At 33.8% G+C, this 18,701-nt stretch overlaps 1 protein-coding gene across 1 annotated transcript in view; it reads left to right on the forward strand.

The window, feature by feature from the left end:
* LOC114539273 (fibrillin-2-like) overlaps positions 1-18,117 on the forward strand; it is a 42,674-nt gene extending 24,557 nt beyond the window's left edge. Inside the window, exons 29-59 of the mRNA XM_028559901.1 lie at positions 184-315; positions 1,504-1,622; positions 2,403-2,473; positions 2,912-3,099; positions 3,704-3,838; positions 4,000-4,122; positions 4,232-4,354; positions 4,785-4,901; positions 5,020-5,136; positions 5,236-5,352; positions 5,494-5,610; positions 5,883-5,999; positions 6,137-6,253; positions 6,648-6,764; positions 6,880-6,996; positions 7,311-7,427; positions 7,697-7,813; positions 8,594-8,710; positions 9,139-9,255; positions 9,365-9,481; positions 9,784-9,900; positions 10,686-10,802; positions 11,059-11,175; positions 11,881-12,009; positions 12,775-12,890; positions 13,213-13,283; positions 14,373-14,572; positions 15,811-15,936; positions 16,195-16,209; positions 16,663-16,771; positions 17,268-18,117. Of these exons, the coding sequence (XP_028415702.1) occupies positions 184-315; positions 1,504-1,622; positions 2,403-2,473; positions 2,912-3,099; positions 3,704-3,838; positions 4,000-4,122; positions 4,232-4,354; positions 4,785-4,901; positions 5,020-5,136; positions 5,236-5,352; positions 5,494-5,610; positions 5,883-5,999; positions 6,137-6,253; positions 6,648-6,764; positions 6,880-6,996; positions 7,311-7,427; positions 7,697-7,813; positions 8,594-8,710; positions 9,139-9,255; positions 9,365-9,481; positions 9,784-9,900; positions 10,686-10,802; positions 11,059-11,175; positions 11,881-12,009; positions 12,775-12,890; positions 13,213-13,283; positions 14,373-14,572; positions 15,811-15,936; positions 16,195-16,209; positions 16,663-16,771; positions 17,268-17,400 (3,662 nt within the window). The 3' untranslated portion in view covers positions 17,401-18,117. The remainder of the gene's footprint in view (positions 1-183; positions 316-1,503; positions 1,623-2,402; positions 2,474-2,911; positions 3,100-3,703; positions 3,839-3,999; positions 4,123-4,231; positions 4,355-4,784; positions 4,902-5,019; positions 5,137-5,235; positions 5,353-5,493; positions 5,611-5,882; positions 6,000-6,136; positions 6,254-6,647; positions 6,765-6,879; positions 6,997-7,310; positions 7,428-7,696; positions 7,814-8,593; positions 8,711-9,138; positions 9,256-9,364; positions 9,482-9,783; positions 9,901-10,685; positions 10,803-11,058; positions 11,176-11,880; positions 12,010-12,774; positions 12,891-13,212; positions 13,284-14,372; positions 14,573-15,810; positions 15,937-16,194; positions 16,210-16,662; positions 16,772-17,267) is intronic.
* The last annotated feature ends 584 nt before the right edge of the window (positions 18,118-18,701 follow it).

Below are 18,701 nucleotides of genomic sequence, written 5' to 3' on the forward strand. Positions count from 1 at the left end.
TACAATCCCCTTATTGAATAACATGTTTTACTTTATACTTTTAAGTACATAATTTTTCTATTATGTATAAATGGTATAGTATGCAGATATGTACTAACCGTCCAGGGGAGAAATAGTGCCACAGCCTTGAGCATATTCATATAATTTTTTCTTATTAATATATAATGTGTTGTATTTCTGCAGAGGATATAGATGAATGTACAGAGTCACCACAGAAATGCACTGGCCAAGATCAATCATGTACCAACTATCTAGGAACATACAACTGTTACTGTACAAATCCTCAGCAACAACTTATTCGTGGTGAATGTATTGGTATGTTTCCGGTGATCTTACATTGTTGAAAACTTCGGCTGTTAATATTATCTCTCTAACTCCAGATTATATACAGTACTAGTATTATTTTTTCAAAGAATGAACGTTTCAAAAAAATTTAGATTCAACTTCACAGACGAGATGAATAATAACAACCCAAAATTTGCAAAGAAGGGCTAACGTCACACGACAGAGAAAAAAAACATATTTTTCATTACTTTAATATTTCACTAACTTCCAGATGCATTGGGTATTTTTCATAGAAATAATAGACTGTCTATTATTTCTATGGTATTTTTCAAAGCCCTGTTATCGCATGATTTTGCTTAATATAGAATGGGTTCTGTTTTCACGTAATGAAAGTTTTAAAAAAGTACACTCGCTTTAGCAACTAACGATATGCAAAATTCGCAGCAAAACGCATCACGCATGCATATTAACGCAAGAATATTTATCACTATTCTCACAGGGTTAAAAAACGAATAATTATATTACCTCACTGCAAAAACCATTGCATTTAGTGAAGAATTCGTTCCGTTTCGTGTGAACGTAACCCGCGTATTATAATATGAAACCAGTGTGCTAACGATTTATCTTTGGGCCGGAATCAGAATTTCCGGGCTTTTACCATTTGCTTTGTAGACAGGAATTTCCGACTCCCGAAGGTAAAAAGCAAGTATACCCCCAAATTGTAATATTGCAATTACCTGGGGCCAGTTGTATAAAGGACTAGTTAACTTTTAACCGTAGGTTAAGGACAGGATTGGCCAATCAGAGTCGTGTATATCTGAAATAACTAGAATTTAACTATGCAAAATGTAAATCGATTATGATTTTTGGCACTTCACTCGATGTAGGTACATTCTAAAGGTTTAAAGGGTCTTAATTTCGAGTGGAATTATACACACTTCAAATTTAAGTCAGAATCCGTTGATGGAAAAATGAGTCAACTATAAGTCCTCAGTGGGAGCTAAAGTTGACTCATTTTTCCATCAACTGCATGTTCCTGGCTTGAATTTAAAGTGTGTATAATTCGAAATTAAGACCCTTTAAACCTCTGGAATTATGTAAAATGTAGTTAGAAGTTTTACACGACCGGGCACTGATTGATCCAAAACGAAATTTCTTTCTGTTATTTTAGACCTAATCAACTTTTCTTACATCCTTGTAATCTGTCGTTTTACTCAGATAATGAAGTCAGTTCAGTCCAAGGCCAATTGTTCATCATAAATCAACCATACGTTCCAGCCTTCGATGACACACAAAGCTCAGATTACATAACCTTTACTACGACATTAACATTTCAGGTTCGTTGTTGTAATCTGTTAATAAATAATGGCAAAAAAAGGAATATTACTGCAATTATGCAAAATCATACGTGTAGTTACAACTTGTATGATTTTGACAATGCACGACCTAACTCGGTTGATTACGTATTATATGCACTGATCTGAAATAAGACTGGATAACGCATCTATAGAAGGCAAAAGTAAAGCCGGAAGTGATCCGGCCGCCACCCGATTCAAAGGCCCCACTTTCGTATCATTTCATATAGACTTCTATTACAGAACCGTAGTTTTTGGCGTTTTTTGCCTTGTTCTCGTTTCTATCCGGGCCAATTTTACAATCACAAAAATAGAAGCATACGAGAAGAGATTTGTGCCAAAAATGTTATGAAGTCGAGATATTCCAAATTTTTTGCTCAAATTTATTCTCGTATGCTTCTATGTTTGTGATTGTAAAATTGGCCCGGATAGAGACGTGAACAAAGCAAAAACCGCAAAAAACTACTGTTCTGTTTTAGAAATCTACATTAAATGATACGAAAGTGAGCTCTTTGAATCGGGTGACAGCCGGATCACTTCCCGCTTCACTTTTGCCTTCTAAAGATGCGTTATCCAGTCTTTTTTTAGATCAGTAATTATAAATTATAACTATTTTCTGTAATCAAAAAAGGGCAAAAATACAATTTATTGAACTTCAGTACAATTATTTTTACCCTCTTCATTATAAATTTTTACAATTATATAACATTTAGATGAATAGATCTTAAATAAAATTGGCTGACAAATCTTCTGTTAATTTAGCTGACTAATCTCTACACGAGCACACCAAGACTACGCTTTACGTTCCATTCAATCATCATTTTACGATTATTGTAAGTGTCCGTTAAAAACTTTATAAACACCTTAGTCATTCTTCTGATTGGCTTCGATCAGCGGGCTAAAATATACTTCATTTAACTCTTTTCTTATAATGACGTGAAACGACAGAAGTCTGATGTTACACGAAATTTGATATCGAGAATTATCAGACTCTCCGTGTTTGACGTCATTATGGAAAAGGTCTATTATCGATAATTTTTGAGGTTTCTGCATGAGCCTACATTTTTTAGGCAAATCCAATCAGACTGTAAAATGGTGAATCATGCACCTTTTTTATCGGAGCTACTGAAAATTAATTTTTTGCACTCTGGTTGGTTTTCTGAAACTTCAAACAAATTTGCTGATTGCTAAAGCAAAACAACTCTATATATATGGGAAACCATGCAGTGCATTGTTACATCATATTTTGTTCTTACCTTTTACGAATTTAGCCCAGGATCAATTGGATTCGATTACGTGGCGATATTTAACGATACGAAAGGGATAAACAATGGAAATGTTCAGGAAGAATTGGCCAGTTCAATAAATGTCACCAATAATGGCACATTTCTTGGCAATGACTTCAAAATCAGCGAAGAAACAAATATGACAAAGTTGACAAACCTTCTAACCGTCCATGGTAAATGCTGTGTGTATCTGCATGAAATGCTGTGTGTATCTGCGGAGTTGACGCGCCATGCACTCACTTGTTGGGACCTTCGAGTGGCTGAATAACATTTATTTCTTTAAAAAAACAGCAGCAGGCGGAATCGTACCCTTTACTGTAATTTGATTATAGCTGTAGCAGTTTGCAGAACTTTACGATATCTTACCACGGTTCAAAATCATTTATGATCGAGCGAAGCCTATTTGTTCTGTTTCTCTATAGGTTATATTTACCAACTTTTAACTAATTTACATGCATTACTGAAAATATTAGACTTAATGAATATCACAATAAGTTTCATAAAGTTTAGTGAATTAAACGAATGAGGTTTTCATTTTTTTGTCAAATGATATATACCTAGTAAAATTATTTACCCTCGGTCTCAAAATCGTTCCACAGCCTGTGTCCTTGTGCAGCTTTCGGAAACTTAGGAAATATTTTTCTATGCGCACTTTGCATGGTAAATGACAGTAAATAACATGATGATCAGAAAATTTCCTACTTTTAAGTTATTACTCTTTGGCGATTCAAGTTAAAATATTATGGGTGAAATTTGTGTCAATATTTTTCTTCGCAGATTACGACGAATGCAATCCTGAAAATGTTGTTCATACGGTTCATTGTGGAAACAACGCAACATGTGTCAACACGAACACAAGTTATTACTGTGCCTGTAACCAGGGATTTGTAAAGAATGGCACTGCTTGTATAGGTAGGTGATAGTTCTACCATTTCCAGCAGCCTCTGTGTGAAAGCATATTAATCATCATTGTCTCAAAATGTTATATATCTAATAAAATACTCTCGGTTTAAAATATATTTAAATATATAGTAAATACATAATTATTAGCAATATTCATTGAAACTTTTCAGATGTTGATGAATGTCAGAACAAGACTCACAATTGTCATGAAAATGCTAAATGCATTAATATCGATGGCTCTTTCGCATGTCCTTGCAAATCTGGATACCGAGTGAATGGGACTTATTGTATTGGTTAGTTTAACATTTTAAGAATGTCTTGAACGACATTTCTGTCCTATATACGTCCGCGTTCTTTGTAATTTTCTCTAAACATAGGTGGTCTAATGATTTAACTTCTTAGATGTTGATGAATGTGTTGAAAAGAATCACAATTGCCACAGTAATGCTACATGCGAAAATGTTCATGGCTCCTTTGACTGTACCTGTAAATCTGGCTTTTTAGGCGAAGGAACTAATTGCAAAGGTTAGAGTATATGCCTCGGTTAGCGCCCGGTGACCTCGGCATCGTTTTTAATAAACACATTCCTATTTAAGATAAGTTTTACTTAGTACCACCAACTCCGGGAGAGCTGCTTAAATTTTTTAACAAGGAGTTTCCCTCTCTTACCACTGATAAAATGCTACCTTGCAAGTTGCACCCTACATCCATTCAACGATATAAAAGCGTTTCTTCAGGTCATATTTATTGTTTAAAGACAGTAAAAGGTTTTTAGGGATGAAACTTTAGAATATCAAAACCAATGTTATGGTTATCCACATTTTCTGACACATGGAATCGTAGATATTTTTTGCTTTTAAAACAACTTGAAACCTAACTGATTCAATTCTAAATATTATTCATTTTGAGATTTGAGAATGTTTACTAGACATGCAACTGTGTCACATTTTTCCAGACATCAATGAATGTCAATCGAATCCTTGCGATGTGAATGCAAACTGTACCAATTTTGATGGTGGATATAAATGTATTTGCCACAATGGATACGAGGGGAATGGCAGCGACTGCACAGGTATAATTTCAATTACCTTTAAGATTGTCCTAACGGAAACTTGCAAAAGAAATAGTACAAAATACCCTTGGCGTTAATTCAAACAAAATTATTTAATTTTTTTATATGTTAACTGTAGATATCAATGAGTGCTTGTCAAATCCTTGTGATGTAAATGCCAATTGTACGAACAACAATGGCTCTTATGAATGCACTTGCCACATGGGCTATGACGGAAATGGCATCAGCTGCAAAGGTACATTAATTATTTTGAAAATAATCGATTTAAAAAAAAAATGTAAAAAATTCTTCAATTATTTATTTCAATAATTTAACTGTGTTAAATCATCTGTAGAACTAAATGAATGCCACCCAAGTCCGTGTGATGTATATGCGAATTGTACCATTATCAATGGTGGATATGAATGTGCTTGCCAAAATGGCTATGAAGGGAACGGTACCAGTTGTACAGGTATACAAGCATTAGAAGGACTTATGATTTTATTGACAATATTTATGTAAATGCGCGTAAAAACTCAGCATTCCAATTTACTTAAAGATTGTCCCGATTATACCCTGAAAATTCATTTAACAATGTTTCAAATATTTGTAGATATGAATGAATGCCAATCAAATCCCTGTGATATAAATGCCAATTGTACCAACATTCATGGTTCCTATGAATGCACTTGCCACATGGGTTACGAAAAAAGTGGCGTTGGTTGTAAAGGTACACATTTTAAGCTAATTTAATTCATTAAATATATTATAATTTTTTTTTTAAAATAGTACTATAAAAAAACTCGCCAAGAAAATTAATTAATAACCTTAATTTTCTTGAAGAATTCTCTGTTTTCACGAACGTTCAACCAACACGTCAAATTATCCTAGTTTTCGAAGCCTCGATCATCTATACCAACAAAGGCAGCTATATTCATCTGCATAGCTTCAGAAAAACCAGACACAATCCGTTTAAATGTTTCACTCATTTGTTAATTGCAGACATCAATGAATGTCAATCACATCATTGCGATGTAAACGCAAATTGTACCAATACTGATGGATCATATGAATGTACCTGCAAAAAGGGATACGAAGGCAATGGCACAACTTGCGCAGGTATATTCTTGTAGCTGTTATGATGTCATTAAACTGTTATTAATTATTAGAACCTTTCTACGTTTTTAGTTCCAGGCCATTTAATAAGTATTGTAAATTAATGTTTCACAAAATAAAACTGTGTTATATATTTCTAGATATCAATGAATGCCCATCAAATCCGTGCGATGTGAACGCAAATTGTACCAATATGGATGGTGGATATGAATGTTCGTGCCGCAGTGGATACCAAGGGAACGGCACCAGCTGTACAGGTAGACAATGAAAGCAATTAAAATTTTAGTGACCATGAACTAAAGTTGGAAAAATAAAAAATACTTTGAAACCGAATGTTTCAATTGAATTAAAAAATTCCTTTCCTGCATGAAAAGAGCAATAAACACACGTGTGTACAAAATACTGTTACTTTAGTTTGAAGAACGTCACTGTGTTTATTCCCTGATAACTGATAAGTACATAAAATTCCCCTGAATTTCTTCAAAATCTTGCAATCAACCAATAAGTTCAACTAAATAATTTAATCAGAGAAATCATTTCCCTTTCACCATGCAAGTGGTAAAACGGTGCATCTCAGCAATAACTTCATTCCTGAATATTTGACATGAACACGCGAGAAAACCAATTAAACTGTGTTTCATTTTCTATTAGATATCAATGAATGCGGATCAAATCCCTGCGACGTAAATGCAAATTGTACAAACAATGATGGTTCGTATGAATGCACCTGCCATATGGGGTATGAAAGCAATGGCATCAGTTGTGCAGGTACACATTGGAAACAATGAATGATATTAGTGACAGCATTAATTATATAAAAACACATCAATGTCAATAAATATTTAATGAATTTTTAAGTCGTAAGTGTGTTGCATGTCTTTAGACATCAATGAATGCCAATCAAATCCATGTCATTTAAATGCAAGTTGCAACAATACCGATGGTGGGTATGAATGTGCTTGCTACAAAGGCTATGAGGGGAACGGTACCAGTTGTGCAGGTATACATTGGAAACTATTATAATGACAGTAATTAATAATAAGTGGAGAGGTTAAAACTAAAAGACCTAAAAACAAAATGATCCAATTGTTTTGCCTAACATTTACAACCAGATGACCAGGTTCGTCTTGCTTAGAAGTGTCAAATTAAATGCGCATATACCATATCACAAACCATCACATTTTGTTACAGATCTATTTGATTTTACTGGCAAATATCTATTACCATTTTAGCTGCCGTGAACCAAAAACAATCTAGATATTATTAGACTGATAATTAATTTAAAACAAGTTCAAATGTTTCGAATATTTGTAGATATCAATGAATGTCAATCAAACCCCTGTGATGTCAATGCCAATTGTACCAACATGCATGGTTCCTATGAATGCACTTGCCACATGGGGTATGAAAAAATTGGCGTTGGCTGTCAAGGTACACTTTCAAGCAAATATAATTCAAATATTTGAAATGCTATGATGAAGCACTTCGTTTGGAGTTATCATGCACAGCCTAAATATTTTTACTCTTGGGAGAAAAGATTCAAATAACTCGCTAAACTTCAATTCTTGCCAAGAATTCTTTGACAATCGTAACGGCAAATTGTCTCAATCTTTTACATGTCTTACAAGTTATTACTTGCCATTACTTCGGAAAAGCCCGATACAGCCAATGTAACTGCTTCATACATTTGTTAATTGTAGATATCAATGAATGTCAATCTAATCCTTGCAATGGAAACGCAAATTGTACCAATACTGATGGTGCATATGAATGTACCTGCAAAAAGGGATATGAAGGCAATGGAACAATTTGCGCAGGTATATTTTTGAAGCTGTTGTGATAACCCTGGGGCCGGTTGTTCAAAAGCAAGTTAACTATTCACTTAATTTTTTTTCATCGCTTGTTTCCGTGAGTATTTTCTGGTTCAATATAAAAGTCATATTTTGTAAAGTTTTGAGACGAATGGCGAAGCAGAAGCACGTAAACTACAGTAGTGTACAGAGATAACGTAACAAAGACGCGGTTGAACGCCGGGGCGATCGAGGTTTAACCTCTGTCGAACCTCGGTCGAAAGCATTCCGTTCGGAAGCGAATGGCAACCGCGATCGTATTTTTCCCCTAGCAGTCGTTTTCAGTTTCTATCGGTTGACCGCAACCAAACCGCGACAGAACCGCGGTGTATAGCCGCGACCGAACCGTAACCACAGTACTATGAAACAGCGGTGGATTAAAATTTGACCCTGGGTTAGCGATAACCTAGCTCTCAACAACTGACCGCTTGAAGTTTTTATTCATTTGAAAAAGTAAAGTAAATTTCTATATTGGACAAAATTGTAGAGATTTTCCACATTTCTATTTTCAGGCTTTTGAATGATATTGAAATTTTGATATTTTACAAGAGGCACATTAGCCAAAATTTAGCAGGCTTTCTTATATTAAGAAGCCAAATTTCGAAATCTTTACCAATCGTATCCTTGGCAAAGACAGTTTAAACTGTCTTTTAACAGAGCTATGTCTTTAAAACGAATAATTTCCTATCGCTGAAAAATTTCACAATCATATTTCTTTAAATACCTCACTGTGTGATATGTTTCTAGATATTAATGAATGCCAATCGAATCCTTGTGATGTAAATGCAAATTGCACCAATATTGGTGGTCGATATAAATGTTCTTGCCACAGCGGATATGAAGGTGACGGTGCAAGCTGTACAGGTACACAATAAAAGCAATTATGTTCTTAGAAATCGTATTACGTATTAATGATAAAATTATAAAAAAACGAAAAATGCTTAGAAACCGAATGACTAAATCGACTCAAAGATTGCTCTGCCTGAAAATAGCAATAAATATAGCTACTTGTGTGACAAAATACTGCTGACTTTAATTTAAACATTGTCACTGTGTATGTGTTCTAATAAGCACATTAAATTCCCTTCAGTTTCTTCAGAGAAGTCAACCAACGAGATTACTTTATTTTTATGTTTATGAAATTTACAATATCGTTCTATTTAGCCTCAGTTGTATTCAATGAAGAACCACTAAGCAGAAAAACGTTACATCTCAACAAAGTCCAAAGATGTCATTCCACAATAGCTCAAAAGACGAGAAAACCTATTCAACTCTGTTTTATTTTCTATTAGATATCAATGAATGCGAATCAAATCCCTGCGACGTAAATGCAAATTGTACAAATAATGATGGTTCGTATGAATGCACCTGCCACATGGGGTATGAAAGCAATGGCATCAGTTGTGCAGGTACACGTTGGAAAAGTGAATGATTTTAGTGGCAAAACTATTTATGTAAGAAAACATTAATGTAAACAAGTATTTAATTTTAAAATGTAACTATGATGCATCTCTGTAGACATCAATGAATGCCAGTCAAATCCATGTGATGCAAATGCGAATTGTACCAATATCGATGGTGGATATGAATGTGCTTGCTACAAAGGCTATGAAGGGAACGGTACCAGTTGTACAGGTATACATTGGAAACTACATATTATCATAAATTATTTAAAAATGACAATGTAATAATAAGTAAAAATATCAAAAGACCTAAAAACAGAATGTTTAATCCACTTGAAGTTTGTATTGCCTGAAACTTACAATTACCTGACCAGGTTCGACATGGACTGTAAAATAAATATATGCCATATCACGAACCATTAATTTTTATACTGTTAAAAAATCTATTGTTAGCTAATTCAGCCGCTTTGTAGCAGAAACATGCATCACTCATTTATCTATAGATATTATTACACTGACAATTAATATGTGTAGATATCGACGAATGCCAATCAAATCCCTGTGATGTTAATGCCAATTGTACCAACATTCGTGGTTCCTATGAATGTAATTGCCAAATGGGTTATGAAAAAAATGGCGTTGGCTGTAAAGGTACTTTTCAAGCATGCAAAATTAGTATAAGATTTAAAATATAACATTCATAGTACGCCCGTGCTGAATGGCCAAGAAACGTGTTTCTATAACTATATAGAAACACGGGATTTTGCCGCCGAGCTTGACAATCGAAGCGATGTATTGAGAATATGTAATTGGAATGGAATTAATATAATATTTGTATAAAATCTTTTTCCGTATCAATGAACAATGGAAACTTTGAAGACTTAGATGATAATGTATTAATAAGCGAAAATGCCAAAATACTTAAGGTGGCTCCCTACAATTTGAGAAAAAAAATTCCCAGATATAATAACCAACATTGCAACGGTCAGAAATTGACCAGAGATATTACGCCATTATCGTTTACCGTTGTTATGGTAACAAAGCCATGACGTTATCTTTATGGTCGAATTTCTGACTAAAAGAATTGTGGTTAATATATTTGCCCAATTTCGTTTCCCTTAGGAAGAAATCTCCTGACAAAAATTTAAATCCAAATAACGAGTTTTCCAAATTTCCAAAAACATAGGGACAGAATGTTTTGATTGATTTGAAGATTACCCTGTCTGAAACAATCAATTGGCCATGAACTATAACTTGTTTTTAAACTGTGAAATAAACATAGACTATGTCACTAATTTATAGTGGAAATATTTAATACAAAAATCTGTTATCATTTCAGGCACTGTTTAGCAGAAATATAGTTCACAATTTGAATTATTAATCACCACCCTGGTAATTACGTAATATAATAAAATGATGTTTTAAATATTTTGTAGATATCGATGAATGCCAATCAAATCCCTGTGATCTAAATGCCAATTGTGCCAACATGCATGGTTCCTATGAATGCACTTGCCACATGGGGTATGAAAAAATTGGCGCTGGCTGTAAAGGTACACTTTTCAAGCATGAATGTAATGGAAATATTATAATATTTTTACCGAATGATAATGACGAAATGCTTACGTTTTCAATTCGAACTGCAGTGTCTTACTAAAAGAACGTGCCAAACTTATATTCGCTCGATGAATTTACTGTCTGAACTTTCAATCAATTAAGTCAAACTATGGCAGCCCCATTACTCGCCATTGTGTCGGAGAGATTCGAGATACTCCATGTAAATATTTAACATATATTTGGTGATTGCAGATATCAATGAATGTCAATCTAATCCGTGCGATATAAACGGGTATTGTATCAATACTGATGGTGGATATATGTGTGCCTGCAACAGGGGATATCAAGGAAATGGCAGAACCTGTGCAGGTATATTTTTCTACGTGTTATGATAATTTTTAACCCTGAGGGAATAAGGATTACATCGCTTTGGAAAGAAAAATAAACTGCCATATTGGAGAGATTTCTAGAACTTTTCTACGTTTCCATTTTCCTACCTTTCACTGCTATTGAAAATCGATACTTCGCATGAGAGTTACATTAGCCAGAATATTGGCTTCATAGACTGTATTATTGAAGACACGATCCAATTATGTCGGATCCAATTCTTCTCTGATGGATGTTTTACAGTCTGTCAACTCGGAATTTATATAGGCAACAAATCAACTCAAACAAATGCAGTAATGCATTACAAATATTATTCCATATGTCAAAAGTGAATTCGATCTGACAAAATTGGATCGTGTGAACAGGCTTTTAAAGTGCTAAATTTTCGAAATCTTTACAAATGATATATCCTTTGGAAAGATCCTTCAAGCGTTGTCTTGTGCACACATGTGCTTTTAAAAGCGAATAATCAACGGTTCCTGTATACAGCGCATCTTATCAAATAATTTAAAATTATAGTAAAGTATATTAGAATTACATACGATAATTAAAAATTTTTAATGAAATTTCGAAAATTATAAAAAATTGATCTTTCTGATATTATTGGGTTTTATTGGTGAAAAAAAGTACATATTTTACATTGTTTCAGCACTATTCTGTAAATCCATAAATGTTTTTATCTCTTAGATATAGATGAGTGTAATATGCCACCGGGAGCATGTAGAGGAACAGGTCAAATGTGTACCAACTATCCTGGTGGACACAGCTGTAGCTGCATCAGTCCAAGACAACTGCTTAGCAATGGACAATGTGTTGGTATGTAAAGTATATATGCGTTTAGAGTCAGCCTTAAAGACTTTTAGGAGAAGAGAAAGCGAAAGAGAATTTTGCAGTGAGATTAGTGTAAAATCTTCAGGCTAACCAAATGCATATACATTTTAATGTATTTTTATATATCGGTGGCTACGGGATCGAGGTACAGTTGACCAGAGCGAGTGTAGTGCGTATTTAGGATGGTATTGCGAATAGGTGCATGAGACGAAATGTATTCAATCGATGTAGGATTAATAAAGGGTCTCAATTACGAGTATAATAACGACCATGGAGATGCATTTTTCAAACTTGCCGTTTATTTTGGACGTCTAAAATTTATTCGCAGGTGATTTTCCTAAAATTATTTATAAATTTCTTCCCTTTTTAATTTTTCACGGAAAAACGTCCATCACAGGCTACTGACTTCCTCCGCCGGTAATTGTCTGAAAACGATCGATTTGCCCAAAAAAATATTGGGCGCTAAAAGGCATGAAACTGCTATAGGAAACCATGCGAATACCCCTATTTTAAAGCTAGAACGTTGGTTATATATTTTATACTTTTGAGAGATGTACACTTGGCAACAACGAAACTTTTGTGTTTATTACACTTCATGCACTTTTCTTCCACAAGACTGTTCACTATTGCATCTTTTAGAAGTAGAATTGCATTGCAAGTTGAAAGAAAATTTGCACCGTGTAACAGGGCCTTTAGGAAGGCCGCTACAACTCAAAAACCACAACTAACTTTCGTAATTTTTTTCTTCAGATATTGTGGCGTCTATCCAAGGTCAATTGCGGATACAGAATCGTCAATTTCTCGTTGCCTACAATAACCAAGCGAGCTTTAAGTATTTCCAATTTACTGAGGAAATAAGTAATGCGGTAGGTGCCTGTCGATATATTTTTTTACATGCACATGCATCCACAAACGGTTTAATTTGTTTGCATTTTGAACTAAAATATTATTTTTATAAATTTAATATGCATAGCTATATATATGTAGGTGACTTTATATAGATCTATATAGTTAACAAAAGTGCATGAAACGACTCAAAATTGAGCCTCAAAAAATTTAAAACCTTTAATTTAACCAAATTTTAGCATGTTTTGTTGTTGGTGCCACCACTGAGTTTAGACAAACATAATATAACATCGTGCAAGTCGTGCAAACCTCTAGTTATATACTTATATATTTTAAATTTAGTTGGAAAATCTTTTCAAAAGAACAGAGACATTGGAATCTACGTTTAAAGCAATCACCATTAAACGATTATTGTAAGTCAACGTCATTGTATTATCATATACATACATTGATGAGTTCTTAATTCATGCAGAAAAATGATCGAAAAAAATTTATATCGTATCTCTATTGACAACAATTGGTCGTTTATGTTGCGTTCACATTTTTCCCTCTGGCAGGCTGATTTCAAAACAAAACCAAATCTGCTTTGTTGCAAAATACGTATTATCGTATAGAAATATAGCTCAGGTTGATATTATTTTTTCGGGTGTCTAACAATTACTCGCCGAAGGCGAAGTAAATATAACTGAATATTAGTCGAGGTTTTTCTTCCGTGCATGATATTTGCTTAGCCTAAGTTGAAAAATTGTTGTAGTATGGTTACAAAGGTGATCCAATTTTTGAAGGAACGAATCTTTGAAAAATACATTTTTTACAAAGTTAACGTAAATAAACTTTTAAAAAATTTTTCGGCAATTCGAATGAAACGATGTTTTACCAAAATAAAGTTACAGTCGTGCCAATAGAAGCTTCCGAAAAATGTTGACCAGTTCATTCCCTAACTTGAAGGAACACATCTGAACAATTCCTCAACCATTGGAAAAGTTCCTTAAAAAGTTTCTGACTTCCTGCTTCATTGAAAAATCAGATTACAAAAATAAAATATAAAATTTGATTAGTCAATGAAACAGGAAGTTCGGAAAATTTTAAAGAAATTTTTTAAATTGTCAAGGAATTGTTCAGATGTGTTCCTTCAAGCAAGAAAATGAACTGGTCAATATTTTTCAGAATGCTTCTGTTAATTGGCACGACTGTAAGCAACGTTCTATATGGTAGTTTTTAGGTCAATTGACTGCGTTCTTGCTATTAAGTATTTTCGTTAAAATGGCTTGTTTCTTCATCTGTCGCTTTGTCATGCAACACCACTCGCTTCTATTTTTAAAAATCCGCTTTCCTGATTATTTCGCGTAGTAGTCCGAGGACGCTCGACCAATCAGACACCAGAATGTTCAATGCACCTTAAGTTTGCCAGTAATTATGCTAAAATTTGATTATTTTAATTTTCTAGTGCGCATTATATGCGGACATAATTAAATTCTAATTCAGAGTCGTTATTATTACAGCAACGGATCCGTTGGTGTCGACTACGTCGCAGGATTTAGCAGCGCGACAGGATTGAGTAGTGAAAATATTCGAAATGAAATATCCAGGGCAGTAACCTTCTCAGAGAGTGGCGCGTATCTTGGTAACGACTTTAAAATCAGTGACAGCATCAATATCACTCAATTGCAAATGGAATTAGCAGAATTGTTCAAATTTACAGGTATACAACTGCAGTTACTTACATCAATAAACAGTGAAATGATAGGGAAAGACATTCACCTTTGCGGATGATTTGCATACAGCATTATTTGACATGCCTATGTAACGTGTCATCTGGTATATAATATCTGAGAAAATTAAAGCTTTAGAAGTGATGGTTTTTAAACTTTCTAAGAACGAAATACTCGCACTCTTTATTGAAATTAGATTCTTCTTAATGTATAATGGGAAGTAGCCATAATTATAATTTTGATGATTATATATTCAGTAGCGGAAGACGTGATTCATTTTATTCAAATTAGTTTCATTCACTCGCTCATAGAACCTAAAATACTTGCCCATGCAGTTGAGGCGCGCGGGCTTTGAAGAGTTTTTTTTGCCTCCGTGCAGTTTCCTGATTTTCTACCCATAAACCCATATACTCAATCGAAACAATCTATCTTTCGCTCTATATATCAATATTCATATCGCTTTACTTATACATCGTATTTTTAGCAGGAATATTATAGATATCAATTCTTCCTTGTTCTATATTAAAATGAATTGTTCCTCCACTATAGTCTCTTTGCCTTGTTTTGGATTAAAATGAATGTTTTCCCGCTATAGTTTTCTGCCTTGTTTTCGATATCAATGAATGTACCAAGCTATACAGGGTGTCTAAAAAAAACGCAACCACTTAATATTCTAAAATTCATATTGTTCATAAGCTCAAAAGATTTTATGCCCCTGGGATTTTAAAATGGCTTCTAATCGTACAGTTCAACTGCTAATAGTCAAATCAGCTAAACTAATAATGGTGCAGCTAACAACCGAACAACGAGTTTTTATTGTTGTGCATGATAACTTGAATGCTAACAGTCGACCTTGTAAAATAAATTGTAAATAAAATTTTACTCGTTAAATACTTTCAATTCAGCTCGTTGGTTTACGCACCCGACTTTGTTTACCGACGATTGTGCCGCTAGAATATGATTACAAGCTTTCTGGCTCGCATTCCAGGGGCCAAACGTCTTTTGTGTTGTAGAACCAAGAGGATATTCATGAATATTAAGTGTTGCGTGTTTTTTTTGTACACCCTGTACAGGGTGTATAAAAAAACTGCAACCTTAATAATTCCCAGGGGCCTACGATCATTTGTTATTGAATAGAAGCGAACATAAAATTATATGAATATTTTTATACATCTTGTAGTTTTTCATTAGTTCCGTCTTGTTTTACGGATTATACCACTTGTTTTAGATTACAATGAATGTGCCCAAGAGACTGTTTGTTGGGAAAACTCGAAATGCGTCAACACAAACACCAGCTATAACTGCGTGTGTGATGAGGGATTTGAACCTGTCAACGATGGAACTGGTTGTATTGGTAAGTAAAGGTAAATCAATAATGGTGATCCAAATTTCGCTGTAGGAGATTTTACACTATGCAATGGCTATTTCTTGTAAAACTGGTTTTTGTCATATCATTCGGTATAGCGCATAGATTTCTGTTCGTTTGTAATTCGATTTTCGTGTTGTCAGATTGCGACGCATTATAACATAATTATATCTAACATAAATAATGACATTACCTTTTATCTGATATCCAACTGATTCATTTCTTCAACTTTTTTGTTTCATTTAGCTGCGAATAAAGGTGGTAAGTATAGATTTCACTTAATTGTATTCTTAGTCGTAGAATATTCAAACTATATTTCCTTCGGTCTTCGGATCCTATAGTTATCCAAGAAATTATGTTTAAATAATTCAATGACACATTTTAGTTAAACTAAATATTATTATGAATGTTATGACTGTTATTATTAGCCAAATAATTACTGAATTCCATGATTGGTTGAAGGAAGTATGTACATATCGATGATCCCTTAAAAGAATTGTTAACAAATAATCATGCAATGTAGCTGGTATAAGTAGGGATTAACAGTACTCGTTTTGTTTTAAAATTTTACTAAAATTAATTTAGACTCAACGGCTTGGCGCGGCTTCTGCACTTTGGTAAAATTATCAAACATCACTCGAACTATAATTTTAACCTGAACCGTATCGCATGATTAACTATATTTGTAATAGTTTTACTGTATCTATATTATAGTTAGTAAAGACGATGTTAACGTTGTCAAGACACTGCTTGTAGCAATCATTGTATGGTTTACCTTGTGTTTTCTAATCACCTTAATCATGACTGTGATGGCGGTGTTTAGGTAAGACATAACTGACATACGTTTGTTTATACCATGCAGTGGGGTAGCCAACCTGAGGTTTTAACGGGGGTTTTCCATGCAGCAGGTGCTATTCTGCGCGCGAAGTGGAGCTTTTCGTTGCCTATAATGGAACTAATAAGAGAAAAACAAAGAAAATTCTGCTACGCGCGTAAAATTCATGCCGCCCAGTTGAAAGCCGGCTTCCACTATAGCGATTTTTTGCGCATAGCGAACTTATTCTTCCTTATTTGAGCGATTTGTTCCTGATGGTTGCAGTTGAGAGCTCTGAAACAAAAGTAAAGTCGGTTTTCCACTAGGCTGAGTTTTTCGTCTGATATTCTTTTTTACTGTCACAATTCGACCGTAGCGGATTCCTCTCACCGGTCACAATTAAGAGAAAATTTCGAGCGAAAAATTCCGTCAAGTGGAAAACCGGCTAAAAATGTCACTTCGCGCAAAATTTATCACTAAATAATAATCCATGCCTTTTCTTTAGCATTTGTAACTCCTTCCGCAGTGAGGCAAGTGCAGAGGAGTTTGGAAAAGATATGGAAGTCGTACCTGTCTCTATCACTACTCCTGCATACAAATCACATCTGGTAATTGATAGTTACTATGTAAACGAATAACCATCCAGTTGCACCAACACCATGCATTTACTAATTTTTTTTTTGCTTCACGAAGATGAAACATTTTCGAAGCTCTAATGAAAATTAATCTGTTTTTATATGCATGTATAAAGACGTATATGAAGACGACATAAATTATCTAAGCACGTATTACATAAGTTCCTGAAATATTTTTTATAATTTTAAAATGTTGCTATTTTGCATGGTATTTTAAGGGATGCACATGATAAAATCCGTTTTAACACACGAATATAATAATTATATTGCTTTTAAATGCGAGCCAATGCTATATCCACTTGTGTCGTTCAAAACAGTACTGATTTGTGGAATTATTCCCAAATTTTGCTACGAAGTTCTCAAATTTTGTCATATTTTTGTGAAAAGGAAGGCAAATTGGTAATGGGCCTTTCTAAATGATTCGAAGAAATTATACTTGTCAGATGATTTTCATACAATTTGGCTAATTCCAATCACTGTGACCAAAAGTGAAGAATTGACATTCGCTAATCTTACTAGATGAACAGCGATGGTTACGAAATCTAAACTATTTTTCTAAATTAAGAAGCGTATGAGTTCGTGAAAATTGGGCATGGCCGGATTGTGCCGTCGTAAAATCGGAAAAAGGTGCTCGCTAAAACTAGAAAGTTGCTCCCTAAAAAACAAAAAAGTTTCCCAAAAGTCTCGAAATATTAACAATTGCTACAAAAATTCAAAAATTTAAATAAAATTATTTCACTAGATCCTAAGTATTTAATTACAAATATTGGTAAGTTTGATATGGATATGTTGGACATCGTTAAACTGAACGCTAATTTATTTCATTATCTATTATATAGCGATCGCTGTCTATTAGCGATTAGGGTGATTAAAATCAGGATGCATAATTTGAAACAGCATTAGATTTTTTATTAGTTGAGTGTATTTTGATGGGAAAACGTTGAAAACATAAAAAAACTTTTTAGCGTACAACTCAAAATTTATCTATTTAATATTTATTATTTTGATTATGTTGCATAAGTCTTGCAAAACACTAAACGACAAGAGTTTTTTCAAGATATAAAGCGGCTATCACGGAATGTTATATATGTCATATTTTCACATCTCTCAAAACTAGATTTTTCTTTCAGTTGCATGAAAATTTGCAGTGTATTCAAGGCGTTAACTTGATATAATTGTTCCCATTGAGTTTTGAAGCGAAAGTATTTTTTTAAAATTTTATAATTCAAAAAGTATTCAATACTATATATGCTCATTGTAAAATTGGATGATTGGAATGTTACAAAGTTTTCTTTGAGGAATCC

The sequence above is a fragment of the Dendronephthya gigantea genome, unplaced genomic scaffold, assembly GCF_004324835.1.
Source record: "Dendronephthya gigantea isolate DGI-Jeju-01 unplaced genomic scaffold, DenGig_1.0 000197F, whole genome shotgun sequence".
NCBI lineage: Eukaryota > Metazoa > Cnidaria > Anthozoa > Malacalcyonacea > Nephtheidae > Dendronephthya > Dendronephthya gigantea.